The sequence below is a fragment of the Chaetura pelagica genome, unplaced genomic scaffold (genome assembly GCF_000747805.2).
Source record: "Chaetura pelagica isolate M959 unplaced genomic scaffold, ChaPel_1.0 scaffold117, whole genome shotgun sequence".
NCBI classification, from domain to species: Eukaryota; Metazoa; Chordata; class Aves; order Apodiformes; family Apodidae; genus Chaetura; species Chaetura pelagica.
In genome coordinates, this window is record NW_009954185.1 from 3,877,478 (window position 1) to 3,895,260 (window position 17,783).

At 36.5% G+C, this 17,783-nt stretch overlaps 1 protein-coding gene across 1 annotated transcript; it reads right to left on the reverse strand.

Annotated features, from left to right (window-relative positions):
* Window positions 1-1,097: 1,097 nt before the first annotated feature.
* Window positions 1,098-15,969, reverse strand: RECQL (RecQ helicase-like). The gene is made up of 14 exons (XM_010002952.1): window positions 15,954-15,969; window positions 14,581-14,778; window positions 12,552-12,731; window positions 11,571-11,677; window positions 10,374-10,572; window positions 9,076-9,242; window positions 8,714-8,795; window positions 7,518-7,666; window positions 7,317-7,434; window positions 5,617-5,755; window positions 4,743-4,834; window positions 2,422-2,641; window positions 1,472-1,601; window positions 1,098-1,274 (listed from the first exon to the last, which is right to left on the reverse strand). Exons 1-14 carry the CDS (start codon window positions 15,967-15,969, stop codon window positions 1,098-1,100), a joined length of 1,974 nt encoding a protein of 657 aa, XP_010001254.1.
* Between the last annotated feature and the right edge of the window lie 1,814 nt (window positions 15,970-17,783).

The window sequence follows — 17,783 nt, forward strand, 5'->3', positions numbered from 1 at the left end:
TCAATGTACCCTGAGACTTGCCTATATTTTTGAAAGACATCAGCTGTTCTGAACTCTTCAAGTGCTCCTTCAGCATTATTTCAATATAAAAAATGAAGTTTTTCCAGTGAGAACAATCAATTGCTGGTACAACCTCCAAAGTGCAGCAGTACAGTCCTCAGCACTGGATATTTTCAAGACACAACTGGACACGCTTCCTTTCCCACAAAAGGCTGGACCAGATGATCTTTTCAGGTCTCCTTTTAGTAACGTTACCCTTCAGTTAGGTCTCTAAGTGACTGCACTTTCTGAAGTTAATGACATATCTTTCAGACAGTGTCTGCTTCTAGAATTGATAAAGCTTGATGTTTATAGTTCCTACTCAGGTATAAATGGTATGCCAAAAGGTTCTTATTTATACTTAATCCTATAGAAACGAAGGTGACTGCTAAACTTCTTGTGTCTTAAGTGAAAGGGCGTAACAGGGTCACACCTGTAGGGAGAAGCAGACAGGACAGGTGACCCAAAACTGACCAATGAAGTATTCTGTCCCATACATATACTCAGTATAAAGCCAAAGGGTCCTGAGAGTCATCTTCTTCTCTTCCATGGCCAGCATCTGTCCATTCTTCTGCCTTGAATTTCAACCCATGCATTCTTGAGTTTAGTTCCCATCTTCTGAGTCCAGTCTGAGACTTTCCCAGTGTCTGTCCTGCAGCAGCAGTGATGTGTCATCAGTGGAGCTCAATACTTGTTTTGTATATCTTTATTTCATTCTTTTCCCATTAATCTCATTATACCTTTTTTTACATTGTTACTGTTTCCTTAAAACTGTTTCATTTTTTTCCAACCCGTAAGTCTCTCTCCATTGTTATCTTGCCCTTCCCTTTCTCAGAAGGGAAAAGGGTTGTTAGCACCACACCTTTGACAGAAGCATTTTTCCCTCAAACACTAGACTTCTTCTAGATAAGAGGGTTTTAAAGATACTTGTTTCCCCATTCATTTTTTATTTTAGAAATGCCAAAAAATACCATTACTAAAAAAACAAACCAAACTTACGCACTGGATCGTCCATGGAGAAGCAAACATGATTAGATCCTAAATGTAGTCTGTGAAACTCAGTCAAGAACTACTGTTTGGTCATCAGCTGCCTCTAGCTTAAGCTTCTTTGCTTTTAAGTTAGAGCCACAGTTAGGCCGTTTCTGGTCCTGTGACTTCTTCACCACTGAATCTTGAACAGTCTTTGAAATAGTCTGTGCATTTTCTCTCCTTCCTTTTGAATTCAAAGGTTTGTCCTGTAAGTTATAAAGAATTCCATTAAAATTCTCACACTTTTTCTTCTTTTTCAGTATTTCCACAGAAGAGATAATATAATGAAGTTCATTTTACATCCTGCTGATTGCATTACTTTGAAAAATATATTGAGTAGATATCAAACTATTAAATAAACTATAGTGAAAAATACAGAGCAAGTCAGTACAGAAATAAATACCTTGTAAACACTTTTCTTGTTTGTTATCCCTTCTATAGTGATGACGTGGGCCTCATTAGTCAGCAGACCTGCTTTTGGTCCTATCTTCAGGTAAGATATTGTTGAAAATGCCGTGAAGCTGAAATCTTCCCTGCATGAATTAAATCAGTGTTAGAAGAAGCAGGTTGGAGACAAAGACAGGCTATATCGTGCAGGGGAAAAAAATTGAATACGTCAGCACTTCTCATGGATGTTCCACGTAGTAGCTTGATTCTGCTTTATCTACTCAAGTGGATAGTCACTTTAGAGCAAGTCTGGCCAACACTTAACATAGTTCTCTTTGTGGAACTTTACACACCCACATGTCAATCTGTTGGAATGCATGGAGGAAAATGAGGGGGAAAAAAATGCAGTAAGTCATCTGCACACCCTGTTAAAAGTGTAAGAAGTCAGCTGTACAAACTGATGAAAAAAAAAAAAGACAAAAATAAAGGGACTGTTTCATCTGTACATACTCTTGGAACTTCTAAAACTACATGAAAAGACAAAACACATCCCATACAGCCAGCCAGGTTACAAGAGAAGCACTGCTGTTATTTTCACTATGCTTTTTACAATTTCAGAGTATCACCTTCCACATTAGCTGATTTACACTTCATCTGGGCAATCCCATTTGCTTTGTTAACCATGAAATGCAGATTTCTCTAAGAATGAAGCCTGCTGCAACCTGAATACAGAAGACCCCAGCTTTTTCAAACTGCAAGAGATGCAGAAGTTAAATTGTTCCTCCAAGTCCTGTTTTAACATTTACAAGTAGAAACACAGTGATCTTTTGCAGGTTTTTTAAATATATCTAAAATAAAGGCTAAAAATGAGACTACAGAATCTATCCATTAATGCTATTTTGAAGTAACACAAGAATAAAAAAATTACTACTACAGGTTAAAAAAAGTAGTCATCACTGTACATACTTCAGATACTGCTGGAGCAGTAAGTGGGCAATAATTCTCTCCAGTTCCTCTCGAGGGTGCTTTGGTGGAGTAACTTCAGCCACCCTCAGCTTTGATACACCTTTCCCAGACCATGCATCGAGTAATTTCAGTGGGGTGAGTTTCTCACTCATGTTTTCAGCTTTCTCAAGTATCTTGATTAAATCTCTGCAGTATCCTGTTATATCCATTTTCTCAGATGCTACAAATAAAATGGAAGTAATATTTAAACAGCAAGTTATTTCTAGTTATTTGGATAGTATCCATATATATATATTAGGTATATACATATATATCCACTTTTATATATTTATAGGTACATATGTGTATCTTTAAATACATATCTATGTGCTATATAATAGCAAAGCTTTGGTTTTAAACTATAACTTAATAAAGCTGTAACTTCCACCTTGTCAAATTAGGATATATTTGTACTCAAATTTACATTTATTTCTATTTCATTACTAAAACTCCCATCCTGCAAACATGTATTTTCTATGTATTTAACATTACAAACCACACAAATTATTTCAAAGAACCATTTAAGAAGCATAAAATTTGTAAAGTAGCTACTCTGTTACTCTGTTACTCTACAGCTGGGTTAGTGTTCCTCACCCACAATATTTATTATGGGAATATTAGAGAGCAAAGAGGAATTGAAGAGTGTGAGACATTTCTTTTCTCAAGAGACTTACAGAAAAAATGAGACAGAAAAAAAGTATTAATTACACAAATTAGCTTCAACATGATTAATTATTCTGAGTGCTAACACATCCATGTAGTGCCTAGTGACCTTTATTCTACTGCCTAATCAGATCATGGCATCTGCATCCTGCAATACTGAGAATTAAACACTGAAAAACTACTACTACTGTCAGGTTTCCTCAGACCTTGCTTATATATTGCCCTGGGGGTACAAAAGGAGTAAACACGATACATTTCAACTATACTTCATCATATGGCTCCTGTAAGTATTAGGTACCTCTGATCCCAGTATAAATTTCATCCAACTAGAAAACAGTAAGGCATTTCTACTTGTGTGATTTTTGCACAACAGTTCCATTATATAGATATAACTACCTGTTTAAAGGAAAAAAACAGTTAAATATATTTGTTTTGTCTACTTTGCCCCCTCAAAAAAAATACAGGGAAATAAAATCTAGTTATGTAAACACGTTTGAAGACAGAGTTGTTCTTAAGTTTCTCAAGTGCTGATCACTACATTATCCAAATACTTTGCACATAGTTGTGGTATGAGGAGACGGTATTTACTACATATTAAAAAAATTCCCTTGGTCCTCAAAGAAATGTAAGGTGATTTTGTGTGTTCAGTTAGAGATGACTCGGGCCAATATTTTTCTCAGCACTCTTTTCAGAGCTTTCTATCTTTGTATGGGATTTTCTTTATCTAATCCAGAGCTCTCACTCAGTGAGTACAGCAAGAGGAAAGTTTATGCATCTTCAGAGACTTCCCACCTTCTGGATGGGTACCAAAAATGGCAGTTAAAGCAGTCTTCAATCACCCATGCAATGTGTTATTTAAGCTAGCGACGCAACACTGCCCAAGATGTTTGTAGGCAAAGCAGCAAAAGAACTTCTCTCCCAGAACTGTGTTCTACTGAAAACATCCTCCTTCACCATGCAGCAGGTCCTGCTTCAGTTCATCTCCCAAGTTCCCTCTACATCTGGCTTATATGCCTTCCCTCTTATGATCCCAAATTTCTTGTGAAGGAAGAGCACACACTAGACAGACACTGTGCTGTTGGGATCAACACAGCAAAGTCCTGAATTAGCATGTTCCATTGTTCTGCGTAACTGTCATGCACAGTCCTGACACAGGTAAGTCTCATGAGCACACAGCACTGAAATCCTCAGAGATTTTACCAGGCAAGTTGTAAAAGGCTGTGGTGCCAACTGTACCTTCTCAGAGGCTAAGTGTGAACAGTTTGGCATACAGAGAGCAAGAGGAGTCTTCTCAAAAATAAAGCTTTTACACCCCAAAACAATCCTGAAACAAAACTTGACACATACCAGAAACTTTTTAAAACAAGTAAGCCAATCTCCACCTTGCCCCAGCATGACTTTTGGGAACAGAAGAACAGTTGAGCCTTAAAGATACAGAAGTGTTTAGCCTCAGGAAAAAAGCAAAACCAGGAAGCATCCTGCTCAACACCCTGAATTGGGCGACACTAAGCCAATGAATATTGATGCTCGTAACAAAACCTGAACCTTGGAAAAAGGTATTTCTTTAAGCCAACCTTCTCACTGTTTTCTGTCCTTGGTTATAAAAACAATTTACTTACAGTTCTCTCTACAGCAGTTATCACACATTCTGTTGCAGTTTGCAGAATCCCATACTTCATCAAAATGATGGGCTATAAGGACCCGGCGACACCTGAAAGAACAGACAGCAAAGATGGACTGTAGAACATAAATGCATACACCTGTGTCATAAATCATGAAAGTGACAAAAAGAAGGTCACCTGGGTCAGATCATACTGCAAAACAAGCACAAAGAATGCAACACAGCATTCCCTGCCAATTATGGCAATAGGAGCAACTATTAGCTTTCAGCAATAGTAAACACTGCTGTGGGAACAGTTTAGTTAAACAGAAAAGCATAATGTGCAATCCCAATAGAATGAAAAATCTGAAGAATATGAACCAATTCTTAGACTAAGGCCAAAAAAAAGCTATAATGAATGCACAAGTTCTCCACAACATAGATAGAAGTGTTTTCCATGATGTATTCAATACAACTCAATGCAGCAGATCTAAACACATGTGGATTCCTGGTTGGCCAGCAAACTTTAGTATCTTAAGAGTAAAAAAAAAAAAAGGATTGCAGCTTTTACTCTGAATGGGATTTGAAATCCAAACACTGTTTGTTGACAGATATTTCACCTCAACACAAGTGCTTCCAAAACGTTATTCTGAAGCTGGCAAACAACAGACCAACACTGAGTTATGTGCAAGAGCACACATACTGAGCAGTCACACCACAAAATCCAGACTCAAGACTCTCACAACACTAGTGTTTCTATAGTGTGTTGGGGGTTCTTTCTTTTTTTGGGGGCGGTTATTTTTTTTTCTTCCTTAGGTACTTTTTTTTTCTTTTAAATAGACTCTACAAAACCCAACAAAATTAGCCTATTTAAAAATTAAGCAACAACTTACTTGTTCATATTCTGGCAGTAAGACACCATATCATACAGCTTCTCTTGCCCTACATTTTCCATCACTACCATTGAGCTGATTCTGAATATATCTCCAAAACCATAATACAAAATACAGTCAGCTTTTTGGTCATCTCTGCCTGCAATGCATTAAAATAAACAAAAAATTTAGGCTTTAAACTTTAGAAAAATTTACTTTAAGCATACCATTTTCTGGTAAAAATTCCACTCATCTGCATGGGCTTCTGCAGCCCCTATATGGAGAGTGCATGACTGTAATAAAACACGAAGTATAATATATTAGCCAGTAAATAACACAATACAAATCAGAAATAAAATAGGTTGAGAACAGTCTTCTACAACTATAGAATCAAGCAAACTGAAAATACTACATAACAAAGATTTTGACACTTTTAACAACTAAAATAAAACATTCACATTATACAGAAAGTCAGAGAAAACACCACTTACTCACCCTAACACCTTTTGGAAAATCCTAGCCAACTACTTGAAACCTAATCCCTATTTGAATAAAGGACACTGCGAGCCTCAAATACCTTATTAGGTATTAATGGTAATACAGAGGTAATTAGATATGACTTAACAAATTATTCCATTTAAAACCAGCAGTCTTCTACCGCTGAACTTAGATCATCTCTTCCTTCCCATTGCCCACCCTTTCCAATGTGTTGATGGGTGCCCTCCTGCCGTTTACAAGATCCATAGAGCAGAAAAGGTTTCACATGTAACAGAAAGGAACTACTTCACTTGGATGGGCAGTCAAGGGGCAAAAAGAAGGTTTCATAATCTAAGTAGTACTTTCAGGAAAAGGGAGTAGCAGTGCTTAATTAATCACCTGCCCAGAAGAATCTCATTTAAATTGAGTTATGAAAAAGAGTCAAAAGCTTGCTCGAATCACTGCAAGTCCATAGACACTGTGAAACAACTGTTTCAGCACCTATGTCTCTAGCATAAGCAGATGCAAACTCCCAGAAAATTTGACAACTTCTGTTTTTCTTAGGCTAGCTTTAAGACCAATTTCTATCATACAGCCCTAGTTAAAATCCCAATTAATTGCCTCTCAGGGTCCTTAAAAAGCTTTTCCCCCGCATACATTCAAATCTGTCTTCAAAAAAGTATAATGCAAAAGGTCAAAAAAACATAAGCAAAGCATCACAAAACATTTTTTTATCGTAACAGCTATTTAGTGTTGCTACACATTAGCCAATCCTGAAAATTGCCAGCTCTAGACTCCTCATCCTACTTGTATTTCTGTGGCCACTAAAATTCATACAGCACTTAGTCACCATCTAGAGACAACTCATGCAAAGCATGCATCCCAGCTGTTATGCAAAGAAAAATAGAAAATCCTTTTTGTAACATGTATCCCATTAATGTCATGTTATGAAATTATTCTAGTAAGCCACAGACGTCACTGATATCAAGTAATAAAAAGAAGAAAAAAAAAAAAGCAAAGTGAAGTGCTAGGTGCTCAGTTATTCTTTCTACACTGCAGGACAGAGGCCTGAGATCATTAACTCGGGTTTGCTTTAAAGCATTGTTACAGAGATTGAGTGGCATTATACAATTTAGAACCTGTCCCAAAGACATGACACTGCACAAATGGCTGAAATCACAGTACAATTGTACTGCTTTAGCAGATGTAGCTAGCTACTTTGCAAAAGCCATTTCCTACAATACCTGCACGTCCGCTCTCTTGGTAGTAGTTCTCCATGGACTTACTCATAGAATGATGAATTACAAACCTCACATCAGGTTTATCAATTCCCATGCCAAAAGCAACAGTTGCCACTACAACCTGAAATAAGATTAAGAAACCATCAAGGTGCGAAAACACAACTTGTTTAAATGAGATACGTCTAAGAAAAGTATCTGCTTTACCTGGATTTGATTTGCTGCCCATCCTTTATGAACTTTGGTCTTATATTTAGCATCCATGTTTGCATGGTAAGTGCCTGCTTTGATTCCCAGTTTCTGCAAACTCACAGTAACTTGCTCAGAATCTTTCTGAGAAAAACAGTAAACTATTCCTGCACAAAAGTGAAAGATGCCTTATTGTATCATCTTAAAAAAACCCAAATAATCTCCAATATTTAAAAACAACTCTGCAAGTTTTATTAACTTGAGCATAAGTAGATTTAAAAAAATAAATCTTTGTGCCTATTCAGTCTGCAGTATTGTAGCCAGGAATGGAACTTCATTTATCAGTTGCGACTTGAAGGCTAAGGAGAAAATATGGCTGCCAATCCACATAATCACAGAAGTATTCTGTTAACGTCCAAAAAGGACAATCGTTACTAGTGCTTATGGAAAGGGCTGCTGTTACTTACGACATATACACCTCACCTGAGGTTTCAGATAAATCTGCTTTTTGTTATTAGTCTGTCATGGTAAGTCAAGGATTAGACACAAACCCACGCAATTTGTGATCATCTTAGCACAGTTTGTACTCAGGGAGCTGCTCAGCACAGCCACGGAGCTCCACAGCAGAAACAAGGGCAGACTGCTGCTCTGGAAAACAGAGTTCTGTTGCCTTTGGTAACATGGCTCTCCTCTATTTGCAGTACATCATTTACTGATTACACAAAGTCCAACTTTTACAGTTCTGCATTCGTTACAGAAGCACAATTCATCCCACAACACACCCGTGCTGGGCACAGAATAAAATCACGAATCTTATGATCAAATATGAAAATGTAGTTTTAGAGACAGTAAGTATCCTGGCACCAAGATATTAAATAGCATATGTATCATCTAATAACAAAGAAACCTTTTTTGAGCCTTGTTTTTACAGTCTTAAAAATTGCTATTATTCTTATTTATGTAAGAATTGTTCTATACACATCAACATTGTATTTCAATACTTCAGAAGATCTAAGTAGCTTATAAAGACATTTAAACACTAATGACTGAATAGAGTAATTATTCCAGGTATGAATCTGAACAAATTTCATTTGTTTTTATGCTGGATACTTAATGTATGGTGAAAGTACAATTTCTCTACACATTTCAGGAGCACTTGAAAACATGCCTATAATACTGAAGATTATAAAAACTTTTTTAGATATACTTTTTACCTGAAAGTCCTTTGTATCTTCCATTAATGATCTTAACTATGTCCTCAATGAAATCTTCATTATTTGAAGGCTTATGTCGAACCTTAAAAATGTAATAAACACATGCCAGAGTGTTTTTAAGTGGGCACACAGTCTAACAAATGATCCTATTATTCTACTTCTACCACTACAATAAACAACTATTCTGCCATTTACCCAAAATTACTAGATTTTCTTTGTGTGGTTAGATTACATCTCAAAAGTCCATAGAAAAAAAGTGTCCAAGTTTTTCCATGAAGAGCAATTAAAAAAGCTGTGGTCAAAATGAAAACAGAAGACAATATGACTGCAATGCAATCATTCAAACAGGTAATAAGACATACCTCATAGTAAAGATTGGGTCTGTTGAAAGATGCAGTAAAGGTAATGCACTTCTGAACATGCAAAATTTTCTGAGCGTCCTTTAAAACATGATTTGTAGCTGTTGCTGTCAATCCAATCAAGGGAGTATTGGGAAACTGTCTTTTCAGGATACCAAGAGACTTGTAATCTAAGCAACAAAAGAAAAAGGGAAAAGAAAAAGATTTGTCATACCATGGATCCAGAGTTTAGGAAGACACTAATGTAGACAGCAGTCAATTGGGTAAATACTGCAATAAAAGTTATTACTGATCAACTGACTACAGAACTAATTTATACATCCAAATGAAGTAATACATTTCCTGTACTTGTCAAAATAGATGTTTTCTCTTCTAACCGAATTTCACAGAAGCAGCCACAATGCAGAAGGCAAAACATATTGAAATAGAAGTTCTTCAAAAGTTAGAAAAGTGAAAGTGGTATCACACCAACATTCAAACATTCAGGTTATTTTGCAGGTTTGCTTTTACAAATGGATTTTCATAAACAATCAAAGTGGAATTTGGATACATACACCAGACTATACTAAAGAAAGATTTTAAAGGCTCAGTGCTGATAATAATTTGCTGCCTTAGAACAGATAATCAGACAGAGGTATATAACCAAATTCCACACTGCTTGTTCAACTGGCATGGCTTCTTGCTCAGACACCACATTTAAACAAAACTGCAAAGGCTGACTTTACAGTTACTGTTGTTTTAAATCTTTATATTCTTTAAAATTTTCTTTCAAAGGCAAAGTAACAGTACCCAGTCAGTAACAGTTTTCTACAATAAATGAGGTAAGAAACAAACCAAAGCACACTTTCCCTGCAAATCAAGGCACATATTTTAACTGCTTCTAAAGCAAGTTGAAACACATCTCATGAATCTACAAAACGCTCTACTCTGCCAACCAGAGGGTCAGGGAGCAGTGTACAGAATTATACTTTTTCATGTAGCAGTAGATTAAAGATGACTGTATTGTCCATATTAAAGACAGCAGTCAAAAACTTTAATTTTAGTAAGTTCCAGTTAAGGTAAACTGATGTAGGAGTTTCTCAGAATACTGACAGCGCTTGGCCCCATTTGCATGAGCTTAGCTCCTGGACAAAGATACAGTAATTCTGAATTAAATTCAAAGTTCTTGAGCTAACATAGGTATTTACCCTACAGAAAATATTTACTTAACACTCAAAGAAAGCACTTGGCTTTATTTCAGGGCTAACTAATTGTTACTGATGCCTGAATAACACTGTAAACTGGATTTCTACAGAGCATACCAGGCCTGAAGTCATGGCCCCACTGACTACAGCAATGGACTTCATCTACAGCAATGCGAGCAAGACATCCGGTTTGATAAGCTTTCTCTAGCTTTGACATGAACATTTTGCTTTTTGCAATCTTCTCTGGGGTCACATAAATCAGCTTCAGCTGCGAATTTCTGTTTATCATCTCAGTATGAACCCACTTCACATGTTCCTGTTCAAAACAAAAGGAGAAATCAGGGGTTAACAGACTAGGACAAGTCACTGAAGTTGCTTAGTGCTAAAATTCTTTAGAGGGTATTAACAATTCATAAGGGGTAATTAAGAGAGACTCGAACTGCTACATAGTATTTAGCACTACTGCAAGTCTTCCCAGAAGACCATTATACACAAAATTTAATGTTAATACTTGGAAAATCTGTCTTGGAACTTTGAAAAAGAAAACTGTTGAATATTTGTCTTAGCTTCATCATGTGGTTTCATTATTGTCCCAATAAATTACATGTACCAAACATGCCCATGGTACTACAATGGTAAAATAATTTCTCACACACAATAGTAATCTTCTTTAATTTTCAAAGTGCTCTACTTCAAAGAAGGTTTCAAGGTTTACACAATGCATCAAGCCATTAATGTATCAAATCCAGTGTCATGTGCAAGTTAATGACCATGGCCTCCTGGTAGACAGGAAAATACATTTCACTGTAAAAAGTAACTGACTAATAACAGACTGGGAGATAAGTTGCTTCTCGGCCTCTGGATCAAGCAGCTTATTATCCAAAAGCAAGATAAATGATCCTATGTAAAAGCCTGCACTGCAATGATAAATGATAAATGATAAATGATCCTATGTAAAAGCCTGCACTGCTCAACATGTTACTAGTGGGTAGAAATTACCTACTCCAATCTTAAGTTTAGCAACTGAGTAAAAATCTACAACACACATTAGCCAAAGGTACTTCACATCCTCTAAATAGTTCCATGAAATCTATTTATTCCATGAAAGGTATTGGCTTACATGGGTTCTTGTCATTAAAACAAGAACACAAGATACTTATTCACATTATTTGTATTGCAGTACATAGCTGGCAAGATATTGTTGACAGAATGGCACTACCTGATAAAACTGCCACACATTTAGTATTCGTAAATAAGAGGTAAGACACCAGCACATACACAACAAAAGCATGAGCATTTGGCAGTTAAACATACCTTACTGCTTGAGGCATTTAATAAAGTTGCAGAAATACCAAGCTGTTCCAAAACCATGAGCTGATCTTCCATAAGTGATATTAAAGGACATATTACCAGCGTGAAACCTGTAACAATCAATCATTGTGCAAACTGAACAATTCAGATGTCACAAATAACTCTTCTAGTAACGTTTTACTGATCCATCAGCCCTGTTCCAAAGGAACTGCCAAAGAGGAGCTTAAGCTTCATACACAGTAGCAGATTCCCCTCCTAGGTAGCTGGTGAGTGAGTGCTAGGTCACAAAATACCTCTTATCAACTGCCTATGACATAAACCTTCTCTTAGAATCTAGAGCACAAAAAACTGAGCTACAACTGAGTATAAGAACTAATAAACAAACCAAAGAAAGTTGGACTTAAACGTGTCCTGAGGTGCTAATTTACCATACAACTAAGCAATGTTAGGTATTGGCGAGTTTGCTCTGTTAACAAGAAAAATTCCATGCAATAGGATGTGTTATTTTTCAAAAAAAGCTTAAAAACTAAAACTAGATACCTAAAAAAAATTTAAAAATACACAAATTATCTCCCAAATCATCTTAAGCTAAAACTTTAGTGGAAGAGAGAAATAATAGATATCCCAAGTTTAATAATTTACGGTCTGTGTATCGAATTAAAAGGGAAAGAAATATACTAGTGACAAACTTTTAAAAAGTTCTTTCAGTGTTTAATAACACAACATTTTGAAAGGAGCCTAGATATATTATTTATATCAAAATCACACCAAAGAGGCATATCTATTTTGAAGCTGCTATTGCATCTTCAGAGAAAATAAGAGAGCAAAGGAAATACTTTTGGTAAATCTTTATCTCATATATTTGCTCTTTTCCCCCAATACTGTGATTTTAGATACCAATATAATGTTCATTTTCCAAATAACTATAAAAGGGAGAAAAACATATCCAATTGTTTGTATATGACCTTTTGTTACCCTACATACCATCAGAACAGACAGCTGGTAACTGGTAGCAAAGGCTCTTTCCACCCCCTGTAGGCATCACAAGAAAAATATCCTTTCCTGACATTGCAGCATTTACTGTTTCAAGCTGCAAGGACCTAAACTTCTGGAGTTTAAACTTGTTCTGCAATGCAGTTTTTATCTTCTCATACCATGGAAAATCTATAATGGGGAAAAAAAAAAAAAATCAAACATGTTTCATATTTCATAACCAAGTTTGTAAGAATGTAAGAGGGAAGGGTAATTTACACAAACAGTAACTAGATCTAGAAGCACTATAATTACAGATCTGGGCAAGTGTTCAAAGACTCAATAATGGCACACAAAAAACTACAACTTAGTCTGTATAAAGTAATTTCTAAGGTGAACTTTTGAAAACCCTATGAAATGTACACAATATCCACCTGCAGACTAAAGGCTCCCATTGCAAATAAATGTGAACTAATGCTGAAAACTCATAGGCAGATCAAGAGCTTCAAATTGATAATGATCAAGTTAAGTCATTAGTCCAAAATTAAATGGAAATGAGAAGCCTTCCCTGAAAATAAATAAAAATCAAGACACTGAGGCCTACAGCAGTCTCACTACTAAGCTGCCCAAATGCAGTGATTACAAATAGTACAATGAAGGCAGGGCTATAATTTTTTCCCATATATTCTGGAGATAATAAACATTTATTAAAAAACAAATGGAACAGAAGATTAATCTTCCCCAAAATAATCACCCCAACATGCTTATAATCTGCTTCTTTTCTTAAATAAAGAGCTCTAGACTGCATAATTTAAAGACGTAATATTTAAAAAACTTAGATTTCAGATACATCACAAAGCATATTAATCATTTTCACATAATTCAAATTTAAATGCAGAAAAGCTATGCAAACTGCAGGCTACACCACATGGAATGCAATATTCAACTTTGGTACCTGAGGTGGCATTGTTTCCTAATTCACAGAGGTCACAAGACTCTCTGAAACCAAGACATGCCACCCACCTTCTTCAGTAAGCTTTGTAACGTGACCAAATTTAACTACTGCTCTTATTCAACACACATACAGCATCCAATTGCAAAGACGTTAGTTTTCAGAGCATAGGAGGAAAGAAAGAATAAAGCACAAAGCCAGCCCAAACAAATTGATTTGCTCAATAATTAATTTGCTATTAAAAGTATCAGCATTCTTACTTACGCATAAAATGTTTCTCAAACACAGACAAGTATGGATTAGACTAAAAAAATGAATTTCATTTTTAAAAATGCCGAAAAAGACAATTCAGACAACAGATACAGACAGAAAATAACACTGCATTTCCAAATTGCAAGTGAAATAAAAGAGGAGGGGAAAAAAACACAATAAAAAGATCTGAATTTAATTTGGCTAGGCATTACATGGTCAGCACTGACCAGCTATCCAGGACTTCAGTTAATGTTTACCTTCAAAGACAGCACTTCCAAGAGAACAGCTGATTTCACACCACCATGGGGCACTTGCCACTTACACTAACTACCATAATAATGTATTCTACATTCCCTTGGGCACTCATTTAATTTGTATAATTTGGTAATAACCCATGGCAGACAACCAAAGTGCTGCCCATTCAAGAAAGAAAGTACTGTGAGAGTGCAAGATGGTTATAAAATCCTGAAACTATCTGGAGTTATTATTTTTAGAACATAAATAAACAGGTAATATAGGAATGGCAATCTATCCAGACTTACTCTGGGATTCTTATAACAAATCAAATCAAGTTATGACTTCGCAACAATTATAAAAGTAGTTAGAAAAAGCCATCCTTGTGATCATTCTGCCCAGAACAACTCAGATTAGTAGTCAGGAACTCCAAGGGAGTTAAGTGCAAACATTACCCTGTGTAATTAAGATGGAAGGTCAGCCAGCTGAACAAAATTAAGTAGGACAATATCATTATCCAAACAAAACTCTGTAGAAACACATTTTCTACGTACTGAATTTGTTTACTTCTACATTAGATTATTTGAATTTGACTCTGCAAACCTTTCTTGTTCCATGACTCAGCTAAGGTTTCATTATCTTTACTTCCACCGGCCTCCAAGTCTCCTGAGGACTGCTTTATCAGATCCTTTACCCTCTTCTTCTTTTGAATGAGCTCCTGTTGTTTATCCATAAGCTCCTGAATCTGCATCTCCACTGCCTGAAGTTCATTTTCAATGGAAACCAGTACCTCCTCTAGCACTGAAAGGAAAAAGGTGAAGGCAGAATACAGATTACAGTCACATGCTAATCCCAGTTTTAAAGGATACTGTACTTCATTTGTTGATGAGAACAATCAAGATTAAACACAAACTAAAAGCATCATGAGAGACAGTCCACTGATGAGACTATAGCACCTAATATTCTAAATGCCATATGAAAATACTTAGCAAGGCTTAACAACGTATTTCTTTTATTCATAGGTCACCTATACACTTGTTTACTCTAAATTGTCACCTCTGATGAGGTGTATGAGATATGTGCAACACTATAATTATCTGCATTAATTAGTAGAGAAAAATATAATCACAATCCAGTTTCTCCTAAGTGGTGTCTCTCCAGAGAAACACTTGATGCACATTAAGAAGTGAAAACTATATTGCAAGCACCCATATCTCCCTTCTATGCAGAACCAGAGGATCTGCTTGAGCTTTAAGGTTTGAACACGGAGGACAAAAGCTTTTGGGAGCTCCAGCCATTCTTCAGATCTCAAAAAACTGAAGCAAACACTCGTGAAAAGCTTGGGTTACATAAGTGAATCTTTGGCAGGAATTTGCCTCTTTACATCCCTATATGAACCGTGTGAATTACGGATTGTGTTCTAGAATCTAGTCCCCAGGGTTTAAGAGATTAACACTTAACACAGCGTGCCAAGAGTGTATCAGTATTTCACAGCCAGGTCAGAAAACCACAAGAAAAAAAGTCTTCCTCCTCCCCTACACCCTGCAAAATAAGAGATTATGGTCTAAGCATAGCAGATATGATAATCTGCTTACAGGAGCAAGAACGTGTGATATGGAAAATAATATCCTCATTAAAAATGGCACAAAATGGGGACGTGTCCTCCTAAGTGCCTACTGTTACTCTGGAGGAAAGAGATGAAAATATCCTAAAAAGATTAAGTATATTTTCAAAATATAGAAAGCCAAGCAATTTCCTTGACAAACCTGCTTCTGTTTTAGATTTTTATCTAGGAAAGAAAAAGTTATCCAATAAAAAACCTTTTTCTTCTAATCTGAAGTATAATAACAGAGACCCCACAAAAACTCTTTTGTGTGCATTGAATTCATATAGATAACTATCAATAACACCAGATGATTGTGTATGTTAGCTAAAAGATAGGAAAATAAACACACTGAATACTAATTTTGGATTACCTTCAACAGCTGCCATCTTTAGAGATCAGAGAACGTTATCCTTAGGAGACCTTCATTAGCCAAGCAACTGTCACTAGAATAAATTAAAAAGACAAATTATTTCCTGAGTAGTTCTTCTAAACTCAAAACAAATTTACTGTAACAGGTTCCTCATTAATATAGGAGGTGTTATTTTAACACTTTTTCCTGTCTGCAAAAGGGACAGTATCAGCTCACAACCAATTCCTAAGGCTGTGACTCATCAGCCTCCTAAATGACACCAAGTTAATTCTGACAAAGTCATAAATTTTCTAGGAGAGGCATGGTCTAATATAGACAAATCATTCATCTACCTTCAGCTTATTTTTTTTTAATCTCTTCAAGGACTATTTCACTGAAAAGTCTGAACAAATTCTATCATGCCCCTTAGAAAAGTAGCCACTGTAACATCCAGAGGATCTTCTAGGAGGAAGCAGAAAGGTAGTTTGGTTCAGAGAAGGGGGATTGATTTGGCTAGCTCAGCAGTGAGATGAACTTAGAATTCTATTTATCAGTAATTTTTTTTTTTAACAACATTATTTGTTGTATTATATGCTAATAATACAAAACTTAAGAAACTTGATATTCTCTCACCCTTGTTGAATTCTGAGCTACTTAATACATACAGGGGAGCCAAATCTGAGGGAAGGTGAAAGGGAACAAATTCAGCAGACCCCCACTATATGCCAACCCTAACATAACAAATACATTACTGTGTTCCTGTAAATGGGTGGAGAACGTATATAAATATATATATAAAAGAATACATATATATAAATAGAATATATAGAAAATATATATAAAAGAACGTGTGAATAAATCACTGACTTTTGCCAGAAGAGGTTATAACTACAAGTAAGTTAAAGGCTCACATTTCTGAAATAAGTTGGTTACTGTATAAAATAATTCAGCAGTGTCTGGGTCACCCCCTTAAGCATGTTGCAGAGCTCTGTCTTTATGCCACCTGCCACTTGCACAAAAAGTATTTGGAACTGTTAGTCTCCCCAAAGTACACAGCAACTAGGGAGATCCAGAAAAATCAGTAGCTATGACACAGAGACAGTATAAACGCAATATGCTACTCCTGCTTCCCCTCTAAACATAATCCTCACACGTATCACTAAGCTGATGGCTCAGGAAACAAGACATTTTCTTATCCAAGGAGTGGGAAGAGAATGAAAAGTACCCATGAAAGTTTCCCAATCTGCTGCTGAAGCTCCATAAGTATTTAATTTAGCTCCTGTCTCTCAAAGAAGTAGCTCAGCACACCCTGTAACTGATTCTTTACCACCACTGCCAACAAGGACCCCCAGTTCCCACCTGGTTCCTCAAAAATGCATCTCCTAAGGAACTGAATAATGATGAACCCACAAACCACAGGGAACAAAAGGCAAGTGGAAGCATCTTGTACATTAGGGCAGTTTTACCCCACTGTAAAACCTGCTGAATTCCCGTGAATTCACCACACTGGAGCCTTTTCTCAACAGCCCACTAGTGGGAGAAAAAAAGAGGCCTCCGAGCACACGCATTAAAGCTCCAGGCCCCTAGACCATGGGTGGTGATAACTGAGAATTAGCAAATTAAGAACCCTCAGAATTAGGGAGCAAAACCACCAGTTATTGATCGAACGTCGCGTATCATCTTAGCAGGGACAAAAATCACCCACCCAGCCATAAAACCCAGAGAAGCCGCCTTAAATAAAATCATGAAGGAAAGAGAGAAAAGGCCAAACCGGCAGCAGGGAGACACACGGGCATCGGCTGCTCTCGTGTCCGTCCCCGCGGGCCGGACGGGGAGCGCCCGCCTCCCCCA